Below are 27,306 nucleotides of genomic sequence, written 5' to 3'. Positions count from 1 at the left end.
CCTCGCCTTTACTAAATGGTTGCTCCTTTTGAATGTTGATCGCGTGCATGACCTAGCTCCTTCAAATCTTCAGTTGTATATGCTCCTTCTTGTGCTTGCTTTAATGGAGTTCTTGTTTTAATAATAATTGCAAATACTGATTGGTTGCGATCATATTCCTTGACAATGTTAATAATATGGGTGCCGTCTTATTTACCACATCCAACTTTGCTGACATGGAAATTTTTCCTTCGTTTTGTAACATTTGTATCGGTCTGAGATTCCATAGCTAACGAATTAAATGTAGATACATGTAGTTATATACGTATGCTGACTTAAAAGTTCATAGTAAATGATATAATAACGCTACAAATGAATATTTGCTCTCACTTGTGTATTTTACATGAAATTTTCCACGCGGAATGCTGACATGAGAGAAGTCGATCATCGTGTCTCTTCTAAACGTTCTGAAAATGTTTTCGGCACACTATGTTTCGGTGTCTTTTTTATTTCGACGTGCGTTATGAGCACACCGACCGCCAAATTTTAACTCGAGCGAAACTTTTCTCAAAATCGTATGGTGAAATAAAATTTGTATAGCGAGGTGAAGATATCGCAATGTTTGACTTCGTAAAGTGAAAAGATCGTATATCAGGGTAATCGTATCTCGAGGGTGCACTGTACCGGTATATGAATCGAGCATTGCTTGATCAGTTGTCCTACTATATGAATGACTGATATAATACCAAATGGAAGACAACTAGAAAAATGCCAGGATGCTACTCTTGCTAGAAACCAATAATGAAGACAAAAGAGAAACTTCCCATCGAAACCAAAGAGCGTGTACACTAGTGAGTAGAGATATATAGAGACTGTTGGCTGTCTAATGCCTGAGATATGGAGAGAGGTAAAAGCATGCAGATATCAAAAAGTCTATCGTCTATGAGACAGTACGTGAACGATATGGCTGCGCCTAATCAGGTCTAACCATGCTACACCGATGGCATCACCGGTCTTCCCACTAGGATAACTTAAAGGAAACTGACAGAGCGAAGAGAGGTCTATGAACAAGCGGAGAATGCAAAGAGCTAAAACTATGGAACAGGCGATACAAGCCAACCAATAAGCTTTTGTTTACCATTTTCTGTGCAGTAGAAAATGTAAGTAAGCGAGTGCACGATGCGAACGAAACAGTGTTTATAAGGGTAATAGAAATGTCCTTACCTAGACCTTGCCTACAGACAACTGTCTGGGCATAGGTATGGGCCTCGCAGCTCTATCAACGAGGTACAGAACATTTGATACGAGACTGATGGACTCACGTAGCAATTTACTTGATCAATGTGCCTGTTGAGATTACACTAAACCAAGGACAGAAGTCATTATGGCACCTCCCCCAAACGCGAGCAGCCATCTTTATAGAACTATGGCTACTCAAATGTCTGCGTACGGCAATGCTTCGGGTAAGTAAAAACCTGCAGAAAGAGCAGCTGGTAACGAGTGTAATGCTGAGCGCAAGCAAATGTTCAGCTGAGCTTGCAATCTTTATGTCAGCTGTAATCATGCGGAGAAGTCGACTTGCTGACAGAGTGTTGAGCATACAACAGCTCTAGCAATAGCAAGAAAAGGAAGAATTTGCTTTGGAGGTTGATATGATCATACAATCATTGAAAGCCTTTTCTATCAGAAATATCTAGTGAATGAATTTATGAGTCATAGTGATCTACATGTAGTAGATATGAGTAATACTATAAGGCGTTTCTAGAAGGCAACCAATGCAATCACGATACACTTGCAAAATACTTTTGGCCTTTATAACTACATGTATTTTTTCTAACAGTTCAGTCAAACGTTTCTTACATATAATAATAAGACTCGATAGACTAGATATAAAAACAGACTATATAGAAACACTATAGATTATATAGAAACACTATAGATTATATAGAAACACTATAGACTATATAGCATCAGGTTATAGACTACATAGAAACGCTATAGATTATATAGAAACACTATAGACTAAATAAAAATACTATAGATTATATAGAAACACTATAGATAATATAGAAACACTATAGACTATATAGAAACACTATAGACTATATAGAAACACTATAGACTATATAGAAACACTATAGACTATATAGAAACACTATAGACTATATAGAAACTTTATAGACTATATAGAAACAGACTATAGACTACATAGAAACACTATAGACTATATAGAAACACTATAGACTATATAGAAACACTATAGACTATATAGAAACCTTATAGACTATATAGAAACAGACTATAGACTACATAGAAACACTATAGACTATATAGAAACACTATGGACTACATAGAAACACTATAGACTATATAGAAACAAAATTTACTATATAGAAACACTATAGACTATATAGAAACAGCTTAGATAAAACTGCTTTATACAGAGAGGAGCCGATTCAAACAAACAACAATAATTGTTTCAAACAATAACGGTAAATAACCTAGTAATTGGACTATAATATATCTTGTGAATTAATCTATATAAAAATATAATGATTAAACTGTTTGCCTTGTCTGTATAAAAATAATTACAACAAAGAATGATTCAACATTATTGATTCAGTTTCATTCAAGTTGTTCCCCAGATACTGGTTACCGTAAGTAAAGCATTCAAAGTGTTCCATAACTGAGTTTTTGTTAAGTTTGAAGAGCACTAATAGTATTACATGAAACATTCATTAGTTTTCTCACATCAAATATTTTTGTACCATCCTTAAAGTACCTGAAGTCATTATGAAACAATATGTTTCAGCAACTTAATCAGATATGGTTAAGTTTTTACACCATCTAGTCAGAATCTAGTAGTAAGTGTAAACAGAAGAAACAGGCTAGGCCAGCATTTATAACGATTGCTCCTCGTGTTGATGACTGACACTACAGTAGGAATGACTGTGTAAATACAATGATTTGAGTGAGAGGAAGTGAAGAGCAGCGATACATACATGATGCAACCTCTCTTACCTCGACTTTCTTTGCTTATCAGCAATAGACCTTAACAAAACGCATAGGAAAACCATGAATTGGTTTCAGATATGCTTAACATACTATCATTTACCACTATGCTTGTCTATACTATACCTACTGCTACTCATATTACTACTACTATTACTACTACTATTACTACTACTGTTACTACTACTATTACTACTCATATTACTACTACTATTACTACTACTATTACTATTACTACTATTACAACTACTATTACCGCAAGTCTTCATGCTCAAGCCGCGCGGATTGTCGTTGGGCGCGGCTTCTGGTTCAAGGTCATCGACCGCGGCTAAGGCAAGTTTTTTAAAACTTACATGGGGCTCAGGGCGGCTTCTCGATGAATGCGGTCTCTGCTAATTTATATTTCATCATATAATATCACCGGTATGTTTTTTTCTTCTAATTTTCATTAAAATATGGGACTTTTCTTTCAGCCGAACGACAGACAGAGGCAAACCGGATAAGCTAACCTCACTATCTTATTCAAATTATCAGTGAAGATTTTATTTAGTTTGAATTCATGACATTAAATTTCTTGGGTGTTTTTTTGTACCTTTTTTTAAATAAATTTAAATTCCAAACGAAACATATATCTATGAAGATGATGAGGTATGTTTAACTCACCACAGTCATAAGTTATTAACACCTTTTCATTCTTGACCGGCATCTTTTCATAAACATGAAGCCCTCTAACGGTGCAATAAAAATCTAGCTGAGATATGGCAAGTAAGTTCTTGATGCAAAGGTTCAGAAATTTTAATTCGAACTTGGAAGTAAAAGAAAATTATTTTCACATGTACTGATGTAGCCTGTTTTCTTATTCAAGAGGACAGGGGTATAGCGAAACCCGTCTCGACACTCTCGCTCCCGAAGGGGGTCAAGGACGACAAAACCTCAGTCGTTAGCCGCGGTCTGTGAGCATATGCGGCTTGTTGGTAAGGGCGGCTAGATACCACAGACAGCTTGTTGGAGGGTTATTTTTTTCTTCGTAAGTCATCTGTTTGTGAGCACAAGCCGCGTGGCTTGAGCACGAGGACTTACGGTACTACTACTATTACTTCTACTATTACTACTACTATTACTACTACTATTACTACTACTATTACTACTACTATTACTACTACTATTACTTCTACTATTACTACTACTATTACTTCTACTATTACTATTACTACTACTATTACTACTACTATTACTTCTACTATTACTACTACTACTACTATTACTACTCCTATTACTACTCCTATTACTACTACTACCATCAACTATTTAGATATAAAATATATTATTACACGGTTCTAATACATAAGTTGAGGCAACACTAGTTATAAATTCTATTACTGCCAGACCATTTAATCGATCAAACACATGTAATAGCATATAGTCGAGACCATAGAGGTATCCACTAAAGATACACTCCTTCAGGGGTAGTTTTCTGTTATGAAAATAGTTATCCTTCAAACAATGTCAAGCGTTTTGTAGAGGTAAATATAGAAATACATGTACATGTACCTATCAGCCCTTGAATCCTATGGTTTGATGGCATATTTTATGATTAGCGTCTGTACGAGTAACTCAAAATATTTAACTGTAAGCAAGCTGAAGTTTTGTTGTTATTTTAAACTGTTTGGGTATTGTGCTGAGCTGCATTAGAGTTTTACCAGCTATCATGTCTTAGACAGGTGCAGACATTTGATTGGTTGATCAACAAATAATTTGTAGCGATTTTAGTCATTTTTTCTTCCATAAGCAGTTAGAATTTAGACTTCAAGTCCCTTATGGAACATGAAACATTAATAAAAAACTGAAACTCATAGAAGTACTACTGCGGGCAGTTAGGACTCGTGTGATAGGCAATCCTTCTAAAATAAATCCTAATGGTGCAGACAACAGAGAAAAGTGTAATACACGACTATCCACACAACTGACAAGTGGCAGCAAGTGGCAACATGTAGCAGTAAGCAGCGGAGCATAGGAAGTTACCTCTTGCGCCTGTGGTCCAACTGCTCATCGATCCTCGAGTTAACATCCATGAGTTTCTGCTGAAGCGCTGTCTGCTGCAACTTATCAGCAGCGTCAAATACACTTTCCTCTATCGTACGCTTCTCCTCTCTCAAATCGGAAAGGACGGAGTAGATGCTTGAGTATTCTGTTTCCTGTAAGCGATGGTTAGTAAGGAAATGGAGCCATAAGCAAACTGCAGATTTTCAGAAGTGAGCTAGTATTTAGTGACCGGAGATCAGGGGTAAGAGATCTATGATTAAATGAGATGCAAATCACTAGTAAAGAAGGTAATCATCTAAACAGTATGGTTTAAGTTCAATGAATAGCTAAGAGTATGAGAGTAACTAGGTATGAGAGTAACTATGAGTATGAGAGTAACTAGGTATGAGAGTAACTAGGTATGAGAGTAACTAGATATGAGAGTAACTAGGTATGAGAGTAACTAGGTATGAGAGTAACTAGGAGTATGAGAGTAACTAGGAGTATGAGAGTGACTAGGAGTATGAGAGTAACTAGGAGTATGAGAGTAACTAGGAGTATGAGAGTAACTAGGAGTATGAGAGTAACTAGGTATGAGAGTAACTAGGAGTATGAGAGTAACTAGGTATGAGAGTAACTAGGTATGAGAGTAACTAGGAGTATGAGAGTAACTAGGAGTATGAGAGTAACTAGGTATGAGAGTAACTAGGAGTATGAGAGTAACTAGGAGTATTAGAGTAACTAGGAGTATGAGAGTAACTAGATATGAGAGTAACTAGATATGAGAGTAACTAGGGGTATGAGAGTAACTAGGTATGAGAGTAACTATGAGTATGAGAGTAACTAGATATGAGAGTAACTAGGAGTATGAGAGTAACTAGGTATGAGAGTAACTAGGAGTATGAGAGTAACTAGGAGTATGAGAGTAACTAGGTATGAGAGTAACTAGGAGTATGAGAGTAACTAGGTATGAGAGTAACTAGGTATGAGAGAGTAGTCGGCGATCATTTAGTAAGAAGGGTTGTCACTAAAAGCCTGCACACCCAAACTCTCAGATTATTGCTAAGACTTCTACACTTACGTTGGGGTTTACAATCTCAATCTTTACAAGGAGAGAAGCTAACTCCAGTTCCTCACTGTACTCATTTAGTAGAGGGATGCTGCGATAGCCTGCAAAAGCAGAAAGACCAAATGACAGATGCTTGAGGCAGTTGACTACCAAATGATTGGTATATTTGATTTCTGCTACCAGCCTTTACAGCGTTCATAGGGTAACTAGATTGCATCAACAAATCTTGTTCAATACAGCCAGCGCCAAGGACCTAAAGCTATAATTCTTTAGAAAGTGATAATCATGTGATATGAATACTTCGATAGAAATAAATGGAATTATGGCAGGAAATAATGAAAAAATATGTTCCATCATTGAACAGGAATATTTCATGATGAGATATGGCCTTGGATTTGACCTGAATATTATATTTTATAAATGTGCCTTTATTTAATATAAACATTCTATATTAAGATGCCTTATTGAGAGTGATCCCTCTGGTCAGCGGAGGTGATTCAAAGAATTTTTTCATAGTTATTCTGGTGCTGACTCAAATACCTGCCAAGGTAAATAATGACCACGTTTAGAGATGTCGATGACCAAATCACTAAGCCAGCGATTCCAGGTAGCATGCAAGGATCTGTGTGCGGATCCAGCAACAGTAGGCTCAAAGACTGTATACCTCAGGTAATTAATAGATAACGCCTGTAACAAGTTCCATAGGCCAACTACAATTACCACCTTCCATTGAAGGTGGTAACAGTAGGCTGGTCAACAGCTGGTCATGTTTGTAAAAACAAGACTCTGTTGCGGCCAGTCGAGGTGAGTAAGACTGTCTATGGTTGTGTTCCATAGAGTGCTACATAGAGCTGCATGAGAATGTTGAATTGATGTCTGGCTTACAACAGACCAAATTCACCCTTTTGAAATGAAGGATATGGTATCCAGCAGGCAAGAACAGGTCAAGACACGCTATCAATTCCCTCCTGTCACAGCCGCTGACGATAGGTAAATTTGTATATCCTCACCCTCTAAATACTGCCATGGTGCATCGCTAGTATAACACAGTGCTTTTACAGATGTTGTTTTTGGTTTTGTAAAGATGTCCAGTTCACCTCTCCTATTTGTATGGGGGTTGACGGTTTAGCCACGTCAGTCTGAGCCATGTACAGGTGGTACCAGATTACATGGATTACCGGTAGCAGGTTTATATAGCCTGACCTGACTTTACACCTAAATATACACGTAAGACACAAACCGACACATTCAATGCGCCGTTTGAGGCTGATTTGACACTGAGTAACGAACCATTATTCCTTCTTTGTAGTCTTTTCAAGGGGTTTAAGTTCTATTAACACAAAACATGTTAACACCATTTTGACCTTGAATCTTAATGGATGAAACAAGAGTCAGTGTATTAGAAGCAAAACCTTTCCTCTTGATATTTATTCATCAGCTAGTAAAAGGATAATAATGACCCTGATTGAAAAATGAATTACACGAGGCACTCACCCGATTTAATACAGCTGACAGGAATTGTAGCTTGGCCAAGGAAGTTAGGGTCACCAAAGACATCTTCATCTTGAACACAGAACCTAATCATGGCCAGCTGAGGATTGACAATGTCAAAGTCTGTAGCTTCATTCCAGACTGGCGCGAGAGCATTCTGGGCTGAGAAACAATAAAAAGTGTGATACAACCTAGTTATTCAGCGATAGACAAGTATATGTATATCACTCTGACACTGTTATAGAAATTGCCTTTATAACTAGACCAGTAAGCGTCTAATGAGACCAATAGAGCTAGCATCGCAACAATGAAATAGAAGCCAACCTTCTTATTACCTGTTAAGTACTTCATTTAGCTGTAAAAGTAAGGAGAGATAGAAAGCTCTTGGTAACAAAATATTGTCGTTAGATAGACAAACGTTGACAAGCGTTAATACCTAACAAATAAAAACTAAGAACATGTTTTTAAAACTCCCTTTAAACATGCCTTTTGATACATCAAATATAGGCATCAGTTTATCTTGCACACAAACATTACTATAGGCCCAACTATGGCATACAAGAGAAGCACCAACATCGCTCACTAAATCTGCATGATAACACTCATGGATAACTCTGTGGTACGGGCTACGCTAATTATAACAACACTGGCTGGCCCAATCACAGGAGCACACTAAGATTAGCTAGACCAATCACAAAAAATTACCAATCACATAACGAGTAGCTGACCCAATCACAACAAGTCATCATGAGTAGCTGGACCAATCACAACAAGTCATCACGAGTAGCTGACCCAGTCACAACAAGTCATCACGAGTAGCTGGACCAATCACAACAACTCATAATGAGTAGCTGGACCAATCACAACAACTCATCATGAGTAGCTGGACCAATCACAACAACTCATCATGAGTAGTTGGACCAATCACAACAACTCATCATGAGTAGCTGGACCAATCACAACAACTCATCATGAGTAGCTGGACCAATCACAACTCATCATGAGTAGCTGGACTGATCCCAACAACTCATCATGAGTAGCTGGACCAATCACAACAACTCATCATGAGTAGCTGGACCAATAAAGTTTCAGTCAGCTAACTTAGCTATACATATTCAGCAGTAGAAACTACAACATGTCAGTCTGAAGTGTGTACTAACTTTTTTTTTCTGTTTTGAACTTTTTAGTATCCTCATAGTAAGCCCCAAGAATCTCCACCTCAACGAATGGGCATGGGATTCCTTTGCCAGAACGCAGCAGATGCCTTCCGCCTAATATCTAACAAAAGTACTAGCAATGACAGGCTCACCGGGAATCCACCCAATCAAACAAACTGTATTTAGTACCTCGCGACACATGATGCGCCAGTCAAACTATTCGTATAACGTAACGGCCCTGCATATCTTCTTACCGTCTACCAAAATACTCCTTAGATCTACCAACACGTCACCACATATAAGTTAAGGAAAAACTAGACCATCAAATATTTCGAAAACATTAATTAAAGCGACTATTAAAAATACAGTATTCAAGTGAATAAAAAACTACATGGAAGCGATGAGAAGCGTTTTGCGTTCTGAGAAAGCTGTAGAGTTGTACGTTGTGTTAGTGCAAACAACAGAGTTGACTGTGCGTTCTACCATAATAATTGTGTTCAATGACAAAACATTAAACCAATAACAAAAGCAACTGTTTTAATCATCCTACATATTCTCTAGAACTGGTCCTGTTGGAAAACAGCACTAACAGCAAATATAGCAAAAATAACAAAACAGACTATAATTAGTCATTACTTACTAATGGTTTTACATTTACATTTAAACACTTTTACAGTTTTTTTTCCTCCCAACTTATTTCAACAAAACACGTTTTTCATGAGATGAAATTTAAAAGTTACATTTCTTTGAAACAGTTTGAAAACCTTTACAGTCGTTTTATTTTTTCTCTCAGTTTCTTTGAACTGCCCAAAAAACACTTTTCTCATGATATGAAGTTTAAAGGTTAGAATAGTAAATGTTGCATATGTTAAATAAAAATAAATTTTTTGCCAAAGAATTTTTTATTACTCGGTGTTCAATTAGTTTGAAATATATAATAGATATAGGGGTACAAAAAAATGTGAACCAGTACATACGATTAAAGAAATGGTCATTGGGTCCACATTCGCAAGAGATCTCTTCTGAAATGGATCATAAATGGTGTCATTAAGACATCTGGGCTGATGGACGTAGCCACACCTGCAACAATAGAAATCTATTATCTATAATCCTGATTTATCACACAGATTTCAAGAGAATAGACTTGCTGCCTGCTGCCAAAAGCCTGAGCTGAAGGTTACAACTAAAAATGCTTTTCGTCTTGAACGAGGCAACCAGAGTCAACGATCCTCTAAAATCTGTTCTAAACACTGTTTTATACAAGCAAAAACTTTAATTTGTAGAGCTATGACACTTTTGACCTATGACCTATGACAAACACACCAGGTTTCACCTTGTAGCGCTACTTGATAACCGCAAAGTATAAACATTTCTCAAGTAAACCCGCGGTGATCGACACCTTCAACCATCTATGATAACCAGCACTTGCTGTGAGAACCTCTAACACACAAACGAACTTCGTGGCAGCGATGTTGGGCAGTGTGCACACACAGTACGAAAGGGGCAGCGATGCTGGGCAGTGTGCATATACAGTATGGAAGGGGCAGCGATGCTGGGCAGTGTGCACATACAGTACGAAAGGGGCAGCGATGCTGGGCAGTGTGCATATACAGTATGGAAGGGGCAGCGATGCTGGGCAGTGTGCACATACAGTACGAAAGGGGCAGCGATGCTGGGCAGTGTGCATATACAGTATGGAAAGTTGCAACTCTAACATGATACTCACAGACCGTTTTGCATGAACCTGCCCTGGTTGATCTGCATGGATTTGTCTGGCGTCTGATAGTTAAGGGCAAGGAGATGGGCTCCACAACTCCATGGAAAAATAGGGTCATAGTTGGAACTGTCGATCCTCTGACCTGAAGTAAATGGCGGGGAACTGTTGCAGATATTATGAAATATAAACACACTAGAAAGGAAGGGAAAACTTAACCTTAAATATCACACCAATGAGTGTGAAACAACCGAGTCAAAGCTTAAAAGCATATAATAAACATAAGGAAAGAATTTAAAGAGAGAGATAATGTATATAATGATCTTGCATCATACACAGACTCATATCTAGAGAATGAGCAGAACAAGCAGGGTATCTTCTGAACATTATTCATGCTGATCAATGACATATAGGCAGTTGGGAGGCAGTTGGTAAGCAGCAGGTGGTAGGCAGCAGGTGGTAGGCAGCAGGTGGTAGGCAGCGAGTGAGAGGCAGCGGATGGTACGCAACAAATGGGAGGCAGCGGGTAGTAGGCAGCACATACCCTTGGGATAGACACGACTCATCTGGTGCATATTGTAGTTCATATATTGCTTCCCTTTGTTATCCTTCTTTGCGCAGATTTTCTCAGCCTTTAGCTCGGAGAAAGACGACATCTCATAATAGGAACTTTTGGCTGTGACAACAAATGCAAATGAGAGTCAGCCTCCAAAACTGCACACAACTCCAAAACTTATATCAGCACCTATGTAGTAGCAGGCATACACTGATGTGTCAGTCATCGAGGACATATCGGGAAAATTTACCAAGCTCACAAAGTGTCATAAAATGTAAACAAAAAATACAGACAGCTTCCCATTCAAGAAGACAAATAGTAAATTAATAATAGGGCTGAAAAATGTGTTTTGGCATTTACTAACAAGGCTTTAATAGAAAAGTGCATTTTAGCAGCAATAGCCTTCATAGAATGTACTCAAAATCCATCGTAAGCAATTTACAGACAATCCAACCCTTTAGAGCCTGTTTGACAACCCATATCGTTATCTAAACTAAGCTTGCAATGAATGCAGGCTCATTATTTAAGTTCCATTGTACATAAAATTATGTTTGTTGAAAATTGTAATGAACATAAATGAGTTCAATAGTATTTTGTTCAACACTGTTAAATCTCTCTCTCTATATATATATGTTTATATATATATATATATGTATATATATATATATGTATATATATATATATAGATATATATAACTCAGTGTTGGTCTTTTTGTTGTTCCTGTGTCCAATTATCTCGAATAAAATCTAGCAATGAAAAGTCCGCTTCGCAGAGGGTTTAAGATTTAAGGTTTAAGATTGGTTCCGTTTAATCTTGGTAGTTTAATCTTGGTAGTTTAATCTTGCTTGTCTGTAGACAAGCAACCTAAACCGCTACACTACGACCATTCAACTAATCATAGTAATGAATAATTGTGATTATATAAATTACAACAGTTAAAATACTCACACTTAAAGCGCTTGAGTTATTAACCAGCGCGGTTGATCATTACATGTAACGATCATTAAGCTGGCTTCAAACACGGCTATTGTTTTAGCAAAGATTCAGACTACTAGCTTACCAGGTAAGTTACTCAAATTCATTACTTATCCCACGACCAAACACGAGCGAAGCGATTGGTTGGGAGATTTATGATAAATGCACATGTGCACACAACTTCCAAAATTTATTCATCAATAATGAGGCGAACCCTTGCCTCGAAGTTTCATCAACAAATTTAACCATCGTTTTGTAGAGTCGTTAAAGTATAATAACGATACAAAACACATACAAGCCTATTTAAATATGTTACCAAGTCTTTGTAAACCGTCGTTATTATCTTAAAACTTACCCATCTGATCGGATTATACACAAATAGACAGATTTATTTGGACGAAAATCGTTATTAAAGCTTGCTAAGCCTCACTTTTATAAAAGTTAAGACCGGAAATTGAAACGCCGAGTGACAGAGAATAGAACGATTAGGTCGTGCGCATTTCACGAAAAAATAACGTGCACTTTTCACCAGTCTATAGCATTGTCGAATTACCGAAGGTTTCGGTAATTAACGTAGGAGTACTGAAATCGTTTCATTTTTGCTGATTTCAAATTAACTTACATTTTAGACAATTTTGAGTACTTTGGTATTCTAACTGATGTGCAACGCAGTGTAAGTAAAGGAAATGACGATGATATTTTTTCTAACGATTCTTATGATATTATTACGATAATTAATTATAAATTTGGATATTCTTCTTGATACTTCTTGATATTGTTAGCTATGACGTTTTTAAATGTAAACAAAATTGTGCACAGGTTTTCTACTACTACTGTATTACTATATTAATAATATTGGTTATTCTAATAATATCAGTGCATTCTACTTCTAATATTGCATTTCTCCTATTGCAGGGGAGAGATACAAACATATAATCTTTTCCTTTCATTATTGCTGTTTGTCATGACCAAACATTTTTTTAAATAGATTTTCTAAACATCTATATAAATGTCCCTTCTTGATATTGTTAGCTATGACGTTTTGAAATGTAAACAAAATTGTGCATTGGTTTTATATTATTACTATATTAATAATATTGTTTATTCTAATAATATAAGTGCATTTTACTTCTGATATTGGCCTATATTGCATTTCTCCCATTGCAGGGGGAGAGATATAAACATATAATCTTTTCCTTTCATTATTGCTGTTTGTTGTATATAATAACACCCACACCCAGTACATTACAGCTACCATTGCAGTTATCCTATTGCACTGCAGTGCCATTTGACTGCTAATAATGCATTTCTCAACCATCAGTACACTTTCTTTTTTCCAATATCACTTTGGTCGTGGGCTGTATGACAGTGGAATTTCTAGTATTATTACTCGAGCAACGCCGGCCATTTGGCTAGTATATTGATAAATTCAAAATGCATTGAAATTTAGCAAATCAAAAAGAATTAATTTGATTGATAAAATGGAATTAAAAACAGCCTGATTTAATAGCTCCAGCTACCTGTAATTGCAACTTTCATTAGAAGATCTTCAGGTGTTAATTGCAAGCAAAATATACCAGGTTGTAGAGAATTGTTCGGCTTCACTCTGCTTATTTATTTATTTATTCAGTGGTCTACTACAATTTGAAGGTAAGATATAGCAGCTTTCTGACAGCGATGTCTGAGATACCCATTGCGCTGCTGAATAGCATCAACTTCATAGCATTTTTAGAACCATGCGAGCTAGGTCAAAAAAATTTGAAAGCAATTCCATTGTTATGCCTTTAGCTTCCATTATTATCCATTAGTATGGGCATAGCAATATAATTAGTATTAACTTGCTGTTATTATGTGCAGCTTTTACACTAAGGAAAATAAATGTGGCGAGTTTGTTAATACATGTTTGAAATATGAACAGCTTATAATGGAAATTGTAGCCACTATAAGCAGAGGAAATGAAGACTTGATGGTTCTCACACTAGATTTCTAGCTCAACATAAAAAGGTACCTTCGGGATCATAACGTGTTGAGCGGCAGTATATGACGAGATCAGAAAATTCTTGAGCTATCTGAAACTTCTTCTGCAACTCTTTATTCCGTTCACTCTGCAATACAGTGTAATAACTGTATGTACCAACTATGCGCAACCTTCAACTCACTATCAAACTTACAACAACTCATTTAAGGATCTATACAGTGTACTAACTTCAACTCACTATCAAACTTACAACAACTCATTTAAGGATCTATGCAGTGTACTAACTTCAACTCACTATCAAACTTACAACTCATTTAAGGATCTATACAGTGTACCAACTTCAACTCACTATCAAACTTACAACTACTCATATACGGATCTATACAGTGTACTAACTTCAACTCGCAATCAAACTTACAACTAATGATTTAATGATCTATACAGTGTACCAACTTCAACTCACTATCAAACTTACAACTACTCATATACGGATCTATACAGCGTATAACTTCAACTCACTATCAAACTTACAACAACTCATTTAAGGATCTATACAGTGTACTAACTTCAACTCACTATCAAACTTACAACAACTCATTTAAGGATCTATACAGTGTACTAACTTCAACTCACTATCAAACTTACAACTACTCATATACGGATCTATACAGTGTACTAACTTCAACTCACTATCAAACTTACAACAACTCATTTAATGATCTATACAGTGTACTACCTTCAACTCACTATCAAACTTACAACAACTCATTTAAGGATCTATACAGTGTACTATATTCAACTCACTATCAAACTTACAACAACTCATTTAAGGATCTATACATTGTACCAACTTCAACTCACAATCAAACTTACAACTACTCATATACGGATCTATACAGTGTACTAACTTCAACTCACTATCAAACTTACAACTACTCATATACGGATCTATACAGTGTACTAACTTCAACTCACTATCAAACTTACAACTACTCATATACAGATCTATACAGTGTACTAACTTCAACTCACTATCAAACTTACAACAACTCATTTAATGATCTATACAGTGTACTACCTTCAACTCACTGTCAAACTTACAACAACTCATTTAAGGATCTATACAGTTACCAACTTCAACTCACTATCAAACTTACAACTACTCATATACGGATCTATACAGTGTACTAACTTCAACTCACAATCAAACTTACAACTCACTTAAGGATCTATACAGTGTACCAACTTCAACTCACTATCAAATTTATAATTACTCATTTAAGGATCTATATAGTGTACCAACTTCAACTCACTATCAAACTTACAACAACTCATTTAAGGATCTATACAGTGTACTACCTTCAACTCACTATCAAACTTACAACAACTCATTTAATGATCTATACAGTGTACTAACTTCAACTCACTATCAAACTTACAACAACTCATTTAATGATCTATACAGTGTACCAACTTCAACTCACTATCAAACTTACAAAAACTCATTTAAGGATCTATACAGTGTACTAACTTCAACTCACTATCAAACTTACAACTACTCATTTAAGAATCTATACAGTGTACTAACTTCAACTCACTATCAAACTTACAACAACTCATTTAATGATCTATACAGTGTACTACCTTCAACTCACTATCAAACTTACAACAACTCATTTAAGGATCTATACAGTGTACTAACTTCAACTCACTATCAAACTTACAACAACTCATTTAAGGATCTATACAGTGTACTACCTTCAACTCACTGTCAAACTTACAACAACTCATTTAAGGATCTATACAGTTACCAACTTCAACTCACTATCAAACTTACAACTACTCATATACGGATCTATACAGTGTACTAACTTCAACTCACAATCAAACTTACAACTCACTTAAGGATCTATACAGTGTACCAACTTCAACTCACTATCAAATTTACAACTCATTTAAGGATCTATATAGTGTACCAACTTCAACTCACTATCAAACTTACAACTCATTTAAGGATCTATATAGTGTACCAACTTCAACTCACTATCAAACTTACAACAACTCATTTAATGATCTATACAGTGTACCAACTTCAACTCACTATCAAACTTACAACAACTCATTTAAGGATCTATACAGTGTACTAACTTCAACTCACTATCAAACTTACAACAACTCATTTAATGATCTATACAGTGTACCAACTTCAACTCACTATCAAACTTACAACAACTCATTTAAGGATCTATACAGTGTACTAACTTCAACTCACTATCAAACTTACAACTACTCATTTAAGGATCTATACAGTGTACTAACTTCAACTCACTATCAAACTTACAACTACACAATTAAAAATGTATACAGTGTACCAACCTTCTACTCCATGCAATTATGAAGCATCGATAGACAAAACATGCTGTGGCCAATGTGAGACAAATAAAATATGACCTATTGACCTATCATAAAATCAGTAATAACCTGTCTGAATGCCTCTTCTGTGCATTGTTTGATCTCGAGCATCCAATCCTTCACCTCCTCAGCTGTGTCAGCAGCGATCTTGATGATCTCAGAGTCATCGTGTTGCAGCTCAAACCAGTACAACCTCTTCTTCTCTATGGAATCAGATGTGGAGGCAATGAGGGTCCCCTTGGGCACTGCAAAATATGACAGACAACAAAATAGTTTTGTTACTCTAGCTGAACTGAGACATACAAAATTCTAACAGACAATATCAAATTAGGCAAAGATTTTCTCAAAAGTCAATGTGATTTCCAATGCATGAAATTTCAAGTTTCATGAGACAGCAGTTTTGTAAATCATTGCACAGTGCACCCTCAGGATACGATTACCTTGATATACAATTTTATCACCTCACAAAGTAGAACATGATGTTTTTTCACCTGACCATACGAATTGCTTTTCACCATAAAAAATCAACAAAGTTTTCGCCTGAGTTCAAATTTGGTAATCCGTGTGCTTATTACGTACGTCAAAATAACAAAGACGCCAAAATGCAGATCTGCAAAAATATTTTCACAACGCCTGAAAAAGACAGATGGACCAATTTCTCTCAGTTCAGCAATTCTCATGCGTAAAACGATAATATTATCCCTTTGAAACCAGTAGCAAAGCTGGAGTTGCAACCCCTTTAGACCAAAGTTTTACTGGTCAGACAACTTCCATTAGCACGCTAACAAAAATCCTCTTCATTAGGAAAACAACATTGTTTGGGTTTTCTGGCCGAAATAGGTTGAAAATGTTTTAAACAGGTTCGCTGAAAGTAACAGTAAAAGCGAAGACGGAAACTAATAGGCGATAAAATTTTAGTGATAAAATTTAGTGATAAATAATTGAAATTCAGTAAAATAGTTAAAAGTACGTACTAAAGCTTAGCTTTAAATGTGTGTTTAGTAAGCTAAACATATTTTAGGTGAATTCAAAGTTTATGTTATACATACGTCTGTATTGAAGGTGAGAACTCCCTATCGATAAATTATAATGTTACATTTTAATGCAGATCATAACCACTAAATACAATAAAATTACTGTAGGTAACTAAAATTACTAAAGTTAACATACTATTTCGTTACTAATTTTTAAAATGTACAGCACTTACATAAAATTTTGACGATTTTTACCAGGGAATGTCCGCATTATATAATTACTATAGTTTCTATACACCTACATACGATTTTTTTCATCATGCGATGCCACCCCGGGAACAAATCAAAATCGTATCTTGAAGGTGCACTGCATATATACTGAGTTCTCCTTCACATAGTTTAGTTCTGTGTAGCTTGAATGATATTAATCAGTGCTTTTGTTGCCTTCAGTTTCAAAGTCATATATTTAATGGAAATCAGTGCAAGTGGTATAAATGAAAGGAGGCAATGCAATAGAATAATAGACTAACTAACATCAGGCTAGCTAACATCAGACTAACTAACATTAGACTAGCTAACATTAGACTAGCCAACATTAGACTAGCCAACATTAGACTAGCTAACATTAGACTAGCTAACATCAGACTAGCTAACATCAGACTAGCTAACATCAGACTAGCTAACATCAGACTAGCTAACAGCAAACTAGCTAACATTAGATTAGATAACATCAGACTAGCTAACAATTAGACTAGCTAACAATTAGACTAGCTAACATCAGACTAGCTAACATTAGACTAGCTAACATTAGACTAGCTAACATAAGACTAGCTAACATAAGACTAGCTAACATTAGACTAGCTAACATCAGACTAGCTAACATCAGACTAGCTAACATCAGACTAGCCAACATTAGACTAGCCAACATTAGACTAGCTAACATCAGACTAGCTAACATTAGACTAGCTAACATCAGACTAGCTAACATTAGACTAGCTAACATCAGACTAGCTAACATCAGACTAGCTAACATTAGACTAGCTAACATCAGACTAGCTAACATTAGACTAGCTAACATCAGACTAGCTAACGTTAGACTAGCTAACGTCAGACTAGCTAACATTAGACTAGCTAATATCAGACTAGCTAACATTAGACTAGCTAACATCAGACTAGCTAACATTAGACTAGCTAACATCAGACTAGCTAACATTAGACTAGCCAACATTAAACTAGCCAACATCAGACTAGCCAACATTAGACTAGCTAACATCAGACTAGCTAACATTAGACTAGCTAACATCAGACTAGCTAACATTAGACTAGCTAACATCAGACTAGCTAGCATTAGACTAGCTAACATCAGACTAGCTAACATTAGACTAGCCAACATTAGACTAGCTAACATTAGACTAGCTAACAATAGACTAGCTAACATTAGACTAGCTAACATTAGACTAGCTAACATCAGGTTAGCCAACATCAGACTAGCCAACATTAGACTAGCTAACATCAGACTAGCTAACATCAGACTAGCTAACATCAGACTAGGTAACATTAGACATTTCATAAATTGTTTGTCCCATTTATCGTCTGTCTGTCTGTCTTAAACACGGGCCCCAAGTGATAACACAAAATTTTGTTTGGTTATTATTTTCTTTGCTAAGTATTTTGATTTATATAAAGTTTCTGTATGAAACATTTGCTTTAATGCTAGACACAAGTACTTGAGAAATTTATGGGTAGCCTAAGTATTTAGCTGTATAAATGGATTCTGTGAAACAGAGTGTATTGTTGTCTCATGGTGGAAGAAAAGGCGAACAAGGGATAAGACTCACCACACTGAATAGAGCGAGAGAAGTTAACTGAGCCCTGCTGGAGTGACCCCAAACCATCTTCTATCTGCTCCACGTGATTGCTGGGAAACCACTTGAGTGTCTGATCACCGATCTCACCTTGCCACCTAAAAGCAGTGTCATACCAGGTGCCTCACACTACCAGCTTTGCTAAGGCAGACCCTCTTAGTCCACACATAATGCACTCAAATCGTCACGTGATGTGCTTATAATGAATATGTCATACATATACAGCTGTTGTATGTAAATGATGCACTCACAACCGCCATGTGATATACCCACGCAATCCTGAGTTATCTTAATAAGCGTGTTTCATTTTGTATATTTTACATGGTGAAAGTTTGAAGAACGTGTTACACCATTTTAACTTATCAATATCTACATGTATATCTATTAGATATATATATAAAATTTCCATTGACAATGTGCCAAGCTAATAGCAAGTAGCAAGCAACTCTCATTACTTCTAATTCTTTATAAGCTAATTTTTAATACCCAGGAAACGCCGGGAAGCACAGCTAGCATATATATAAATCTGAAACTATGTGCGTATGTAGTTCAGTATGTCCAGTTATAGCTATTAAATTTTCAAAATGAAGAACTTGTATCACAGAAGATTTGATCTCGGAACCTACTGTTCATCAGGCAAATGCCTTACCAATTTGGCTAAGTGAGATTGATGGATTCATTAAGCGATATATGTCGCCATGTCTGTGAAAATATGCTACGGCTCTCAATTGCGGTGCAATGAAATTCTTGCTCTCCTGTGAGAGCAAGTACTTAGCTAATATTAGTAAGCTTACTCAAATTAGCCATTCCAATGTGCCAGGCTAATGGCAAGTGGCAGACAGCTACATTACCTCTCATTGTTTATAAGCTGATGTTTAATACCCGTGCAATGCTGGGCATTCCGCTAGTTATACATTGTTATACATATAATTATATAGTTATACATATAAAAGTTTGAGAGTAATGGTATAGCAGATGCTATAGTGGCAACCACTCGGATAGAGCTCTTACCAATCAGGAGTCTTTTTTATTACATTGACGATCATGTCACCCTTGGTTAGTCGGAGCTCATCCATTCGCTCTGGTTCGCGGTCATACAAAGCCCTGCACTGTATGCTTGACGTTTGCACCTCATTCGGCTGTGTGTATATGCCGCAGCCATAGATAGATACCTCTGAAGCGTCACTCTAAGAGACAGTTACAGGTATTTGAAATGAGCTCACTCAAACCCTATCAGTACCAAGTAAGTTAATGAAAAAGTAAAATTGAAAGAATGGAGTTGGCACGCACCTCACCACACTTGTCAACAAGTGCCTTGTTAACAGGATAACGCAGCTTCATGTTACGATATAGAGGCCGTTTCTGATAGTAGGCAACAAGTTCTGGCAAAGAGTCAAAGGTAGCCGTGCCGACAGAGAATGATGAGGTGTCAGGTATGATGCGACAGTGCTTTATCTTGTTCTCTGCTCTGTAACGATTACATGGAGCTAAGCCTATGCTACTGGTGGAATGAACACATATTGCAGAATGAGCATCTGGCACACAATATGTTTGATTTTATGTTAACTGTTTCCTAACAAGCTTCAGAAAAGCAGATGCCCATTATTAGAAACCTTTTTTACCCATGAAATGTGAAAGATAGATGATACTCGTACATTTGGAACAGGTATGCTAACAAGGGTTGTGTGACATCATTATAAGCTTGTGTAGTAAGCAGTACCAACCTAAAGGATATGGCGTAGCTGACATCTGGCGGACTGCCACGCTTACGTATAAGGAAAGCACCATCCTTAGGGATTCTAGCTAGCCACTCCTCTGCTTCTTTTCGTCCCAAATTCTCATGATACCACCTGTAAGACAGATAAATACAATAACATTCTATAGTTTGTTGTGCACTGTTTGTTTTATGCTGACCCCTATAAATGTTCAAGCTGGTCGCAGAATGTCACAGAAGATTAAAGCTTCACAGAAGTGGAGCATTATATAATTGGCAGTGTAGCTGTTATGTACAGAAAAGAATACAAACTTATAGACGCGCAATAAGTGTCTTATAGGTTATAATATTTATAGTTTCATTTAGGAAAGGAATACATGATATACTCTTCAAAAATCTAAGCCTGAGTCTTACAGAATGCATCAAATTTATCAATCTGGATATGACAAGATTTTAAAAGTGCACAACGAACTTGATACTTCTCGAATCTAACCAGCAGTCGCAGTAGCAGGGCTATATAGCGAGTGTAAGCCAGTAAAGGCTATTTACAGTGACACAAGTACAATGAGCTATTAAAGTAAGTACACCACATAAGAGACAGCGGTACAGTCAAACTTCAATATACGAGATCTCTGAAAACAAAAGTTTTAATATATGACATCAAATTGGAGTAAATATTTGTTTTGACATGCAAAATATTTTTCAAAGAATGACACTGAGGTTTTTCACAGCATTGTAACGTTGTAAATCAGTATGTAATACTCTTTGAGATAATTTGTTTCTACATTACTCGAACATTTCCATTCAAGATTTATAATCATGGATTCCCAGAGGAGAAGTGTGGGTAGTAGAGAGACTAGTAGTAGAGAGACTAGTAGTAGAGAGACTAGTAGTAGAGAGACTAGTAGTAGAGAGACTAGTAGTAGAGAGACTAGTAGTAGAGAGACTAGTAGTAGAGAGGCTAGTAGTAGAGAGGCTAGTAGTAGAGAGACTAGTAGTAGTGCAGACTAGTAATAACTAGTAGTAAAGGAAGGAATTGGTTGTTCAGACTGTGAACAATAATAAACACAAATACATGAGCAACCATCTTTGGACCAAATCTCTAAGAATAGCTTTGACGCTGTCTAGTAGTCAGAGGATTAAGTGATGTAGAGAAACGGAAGCAGGAAATCAGTGATAATGAAGCAGGCCATGATAGTTAAAGATAACATTAATATAAAATGACACATAAAAACAAATATACATGTATACAAGTTATGATATTTTATAAAGATCATGTAGTCTATGTTATACTAGCTCCATATCTCTTATCCCAAGACTTTGACCTTTGACCAATGCAACATTTAATGTAAAGGTGGCTCCGTATTTCTTATCCCAAGACTTTGACCTTTGACCTATGCAACATTTAATGTATAGGTGGGTGATAAAAACTATTTTTGATCTATGATTAATTTATTTAGTTATCACAATACATTGAAATTTTTAAGTTTAGATTCTTGACCCAGGTTCCCACTATGCATTTGTTTTAATGCTGGACGCAAATACCTAATATATTGATCGTTATACTTTTAAACTGTGGAACGAATTAAATTAAACACATTTCATGCCTTTGCAACCTTAACAACCTTTGCCCTGCCATACAACGATCTCAACATGAATTATGGATCACTGTCATATGTTAAGGAGGTTTGACTGTCCACTACATTAGAAATGAGAGTACACTACATTAGAGATGAGAGTACACTACATTAGAGCTGAGAGTAAACTACATTAGAGATGAGAGTACATTACACTAGAGATGAGAGTACACTATATTAGAGATGAGAGTACACTACATGAGAGATGAGAGTACACCATATTAGAGATGAGAGTACACTACATGAGAGATGAGAGTACACTATATTAGAGATGAGAGTACACTATATTAGAGATGAGAGTACACTACATTTGAGATGAGAGTACACTACATTAGAGATGAGAGTACACTACATTAGAAATGAGAGTACACTACATTAGAGATAAGAGTACACTATATTAGAGATGAGAGTACACTATATTAGAGATGAGAGTACACTATATTAGAGATGAGAGTACACTATATTAGAGATAAGAGGGCACTACATTAGAGATGAGAGTACACGATATTAGAGATAAGAGTACACTCTGTCACTCTGTTAGATAAGAGTACACTAGGTTAGAATTACAAATATGACAAGTTAAAATGCATATAAGTGAAGGTTAGGTAGAGACTTACTCTTTGCCTCTGGGAGATGGAATCTTGGGCACCGGCTCACGAAGGCAGAGCTCAAAGTTTTGACTGCGCAGCTTGTTGTGCTTGTAAAACTCTATGAGTTCATAGAGACTGTCAAATACGAGGTTCTCTACAAGAAAGTACTTGACCCTTCCACCTATGTTCCTCGACTTTATGCGACAGTGGTTTGCCTTGTCGTGCTGCCTGTACGAGGAAGAGGAGAGGCTTAACTACTGCGTGGGACTCTAGAATGCTATGGCTCAACCAAGGCTAGTGTTCAGCACTTTAGCCATATCTAGGAAAAATTTTGGGTGAGCAGGCATCAATCTCTTCTGAACAATAAACGGAATAAGAAACCATTAATCGCACTCGTTCATCTGAGATGGATTTTAGTAAGGTTAGAATCAGAATATGTAAAAATCAAAACATGAAAGCTATCATAAAAAGGCATGTGTTTCATTGAGACTGCTGCAGTTGTCTCAGCTCTGATTTATAGAAACATAATGAACAATCGACATGACATCTTACGAGGAAGGAATAAGATAGCCAACAGTTAAACAATAGCTGCTGCCAGACAGCTGACAATGCCACAAAAGGTCATCTCGCGAAAGGTAGGGAGCCCAGGTTAGAAGCATATTATTTATGCAACCTTTGATCCAGTACAGAGTCCGATAAGAAACTTTTAGCTGGCAATGTGATCATTCCAATGACTGGGAGGGAGGCATTTGAATGGATGGCAAATGTCCAGGGTTGCTGACGTAACAAAAGAAATGGATTGCTATATATATATGAAAGCTAACTGGGTGTAAATTTGAAATGAGAGAAGGTAGTGAATGATGTAAGCGTTGTCATTTATGTGTACCAACTAAAAATCATCAGAGCTAACCAGATAACTAAAAGCTATCTGCGAGTAAACAAAGTGGAAACCAACAAATTCCGGTCTTGCAAAGCAAATAAAGGGAAGCGAGGATTATCGTTACATGCGAGAGTGAAGAGTAATCAGCCTTCTAAACGTATCAAAAGCCAACTTAAGTCACTCGGAGGAAGAAAACTCCAACAGAAGATGGTTAGTGTTGATTTTTAATTATAGTTAGCAGCGGGAAAACAAGCCTAGTGACCGGTCACGTGCTACCTACCAAAAGCTTAGAGTATAACTGCCAGGAAATGTGTCACTTTCTCGCACTAGAAAAGTTGCAGGCCCTAGGTGCTGATGTGCTTTCAGCAGTTCATCACCGGTTGATCGTCCATCAGGGAGGCGGCCATGATACCATGGCTCATATAGATGACGCTGCTCTAGTGGAATATTCTAAAATCAGCCAATAAGATGAGATAAAACATAATACAAAACACCTACCAAAAGCTGATTGAGTAGCCTCCCTTTCCTCCTTCCCGGACAAGAAAGCAACCGGGTCCAAGCTGAGCTTGGTGGGTATGCAATAGAGAAACGGCAGTGTTTTTCCCTTCAACTAACTCATCGTGGAACCACAACTCCTCTAAGTGCTTCGTCTGAAATATTCAGCGATGCAAGGAGACAAGAAAATAGCATAACATCAAAACCCTGTAACGATCGCTTGATACTAGTTTAATATGAAATGTAAATGGATGGGCATTCTTCACATTCTTTTACTTGACATTCAATTAAACAAAAAGCTGTTTTAGGATTTGGTGCTGATGTTAATACGTTGACAGTGAAACACTGAGACTCAAGAGTTGAGACTAAAAAGTTGAGAGTAAAAAGTTGAGACAAAAAAGTTGAGAGTAAAAAGTTGAGAGTAAAAAGTTGAGAGTGAAAAATTGAAAGTAAAAAGTTGAGAGTGAAAAGTTGGGAGTGAAAAGTTGAGACTAAAAAGTTGAGAGTAAAAAGTTGAGAGTAAATTGCTGACAATAAAACAAATCGTTAAGAAACTACCGTAAAATCTCTATTTGAGCGCCTCCTTTCTTTGAATGTCACCTCTAATGAAATGCCACTATAGGAGAAGGATTAAAAAATACAGCGACACCTTTATTATACCACCACTTTGAAATTCTTTGATCTTTACAAACCCATAATAAAAAATGATTGGTAGAAAATTGTTCCAAAAATGGCGATAATAATGGCTCAGTTGCGTCAATAACAATTAATTCTTATGTTGATGTTGCAGTGATTGCCATGGTTTTAGTGACTGTGTACCTGAAAAAGATTGTTATGACAATCATTAGAACTAAACTCTGATTCGAAATCATTATGGTCTAAATCTGATCCATTGTCGTCAGATCTGTCCATATGGTGGTTTACAACATCATCCTGACTTGAAGACTGTAAAAAGTTTCTATGAATGATTAGAATACTCTTCAGGAACACCCTATGACATAATAGCAGCCTTTGTTATGACACAATCGCAGCCATCGTTACGGTGTATTGAAGCCCGTTTTTTAAAGCTTTCCTTGAAACTTTGAAAGCAACACCATCGAAATCAGTAATAACTGTTTTCATCCAATATGTTTTACTCAAAGTAGTTCCCTATTTAGCTCGGTCTGATACCTCTACGTATATGAAAAACTGTTTAGCAATAATGATGTGGTTAACGACATTAATGTCGCTCTGCCAAAGGAGAGTGCAAAATATAGGTGACATTAGCATCGCTTTGCTCGTCAAAGGGTTAAATTTATCTTCCTAAAAGTCTGACGAGCAAGTCGACGCTGACGAGCAAGTCGACGCTGACGAGCAAGTCGACGAATAAAGCGCCGCCCTCTATTTTAATGTCACCTGTAATAGAACGCCACTAGCAGGGAAGGGTTGAAAAATACAGCACCAAAGCGCTCAAGTAGAGGTTTTATGGTAGTTCAATTGGTATCTTCAGGCAGGCTCCAGTAGGTGATTAATGAGTTCAGGTGGCTGAATCCGTATGACCACACGAAATTCTCAGGTAAAATTCTACCAATGTAAAATTGAACAAGCAAAAAAATGAGGGGAAACCCATGAAACTAAATTGAAGGTGTTTTTAGTCCCTAATATGGTGGAGTACACATCTGACGCTTGGGTTCAAATGGCATCCTCAGCCCAGTTGCCGAAGAACACATAATGATCGACTCAAGCAGAGTTCAATGGATCAGTAAATCAGCGTATGCGTAACGTGAGATCTTTATAAAATTAATTAACACTGGTTGGCTATGTTAGTCGAACAATTGCAGTAAAAGAAAAGTATTTGATAAATGCTAAAATATTTCCATTGGCTTTGCTTGTGGGTAATTCCTTTAATTGATAGAATAATTCACATGTAGATTAATTATCATTGCAAGCAGCATGCAGAAGACAACCCCCAATTTATGGAAACATGTGTTAGTAAGGTACCAAGTTAGCAAGGTGAGCGTTAGTAAGGTATATCAGAGTAATTATACCCTAGTAACCTACACCGCATAATTATACTAATTTTACCCTACAACTTCCTTGGTAAAGTATATTTCAGGCATCGTTTATCTCTTATTGTCGTGTTTATGTGTCAAACACATGTTCGACATATGCTATCCGCTGTAGACGCTGCTTCTCATTACCTCGAGGTTTCCGTTGATCTCTAAGCCTGCTAGAGAATGATTGTCATCATCGTCATCCTCCTTCTTTAGTGAGGTCTGATCAGTGAAGTAGAGGCCAGTCCTACTCAGCATAAAGAAGTGCTGGTTCCACTCCTGCAATGAAAAGAATAACTATATGGACTCATGCCCAATCAAAGCAAAGAGCCATCTAAGAGCAGCCATTAATCAGCTATTGCCAGTGTACCACATACAGCAGAAAATCAACTACTGTAGACATGCCTACAATGTAAATAATCCATCCCAAAATCTTTTTAAACTCACCCCCTTGGTCCTTGAGAAAGATAATAAGCTAAACTCAAATTTTTAATTTATTGGCTGTACAGTAACTGTAGTATTATTGGCTGTACAGTAACTGTAGTATTATTGGCTGTACAGTAACTGTAGTATTATTGGCTGTACAGTAACTGTAGTATTATTGGTTGTACAGTAACTGTAGTATTATTGGCTGTACAGTAACTGTAGTATTATTGGTTGTACAGTAACTGTAGTATTATTGGTTGTACAGTAACTGTAGTATTATTGGCTGTACAGTAACTGTAGTATTATTGGTTGTACAGTAACTGTAG

At 36.6% G+C, this 27,306-nt stretch overlaps 1 protein-coding gene across 1 annotated transcript in view; it reads right to left on the bottom strand.

Moving 5' to 3' along the window:
* Positions 1 to 27,306, bottom strand: part of LOC137388875 (1-phosphatidylinositol 4,5-bisphosphate phosphodiesterase gamma-1-like) — an 82,666-nt gene that overhangs the window by 14,245 nt on the left and 41,115 nt on the right. Inside the window, exons 14-31 of the mRNA XM_068075351.1 lie at positions 26,702 to 26,833; positions 24,307 to 24,476; positions 23,174 to 23,374; positions 20,930 to 21,055; positions 20,496 to 20,673; positions 20,217 to 20,392; positions 19,179 to 19,303; positions 16,436 to 16,611; positions 13,985 to 14,081; positions 10,989 to 11,120; positions 10,457 to 10,589; positions 9,708 to 9,810; positions 8,734 to 8,851; positions 7,577 to 7,735; positions 6,095 to 6,183; positions 5,014 to 5,186; positions 3,001 to 3,030; positions 1,204 to 1,255 (exon numbers count right to left, since the gene is read on the bottom strand). Coding sequence (XP_067931452.1) covers positions 1,204 to 1,255; positions 3,001 to 3,030; positions 5,014 to 5,186; positions 6,095 to 6,183; positions 7,577 to 7,735; positions 8,734 to 8,851; positions 9,708 to 9,810; positions 10,457 to 10,589; positions 10,989 to 11,120; positions 13,985 to 14,081; positions 16,436 to 16,611; positions 19,179 to 19,303; positions 20,217 to 20,392; positions 20,496 to 20,673; positions 20,930 to 21,055; positions 23,174 to 23,374; positions 24,307 to 24,476; positions 26,702 to 26,833 — 2,370 coding nt within the window. The remainder of the gene's footprint in view (positions 1 to 1,203; positions 1,256 to 3,000; positions 3,031 to 5,013; positions 5,187 to 6,094; positions 6,184 to 7,576; positions 7,736 to 8,733; positions 8,852 to 9,707; positions 9,811 to 10,456; positions 10,590 to 10,988; positions 11,121 to 13,984; positions 14,082 to 16,435; positions 16,612 to 19,178; positions 19,304 to 20,216; positions 20,393 to 20,495; positions 20,674 to 20,929; positions 21,056 to 23,173; positions 23,375 to 24,306; positions 24,477 to 26,701; positions 26,834 to 27,306) is intronic.

Source organism: Watersipora subatra, chromosome 2 (genome assembly GCF_963576615.1).
Source record: "Watersipora subatra chromosome 2, tzWatSuba1.1, whole genome shotgun sequence".
NCBI classification, from domain to species: Eukaryota; Metazoa; Bryozoa; class Gymnolaemata; order Cheilostomatida; family Watersiporidae; genus Watersipora; species Watersipora subatra.
This window is presented reverse-complemented; position numbering and strand designations above follow the sequence as displayed.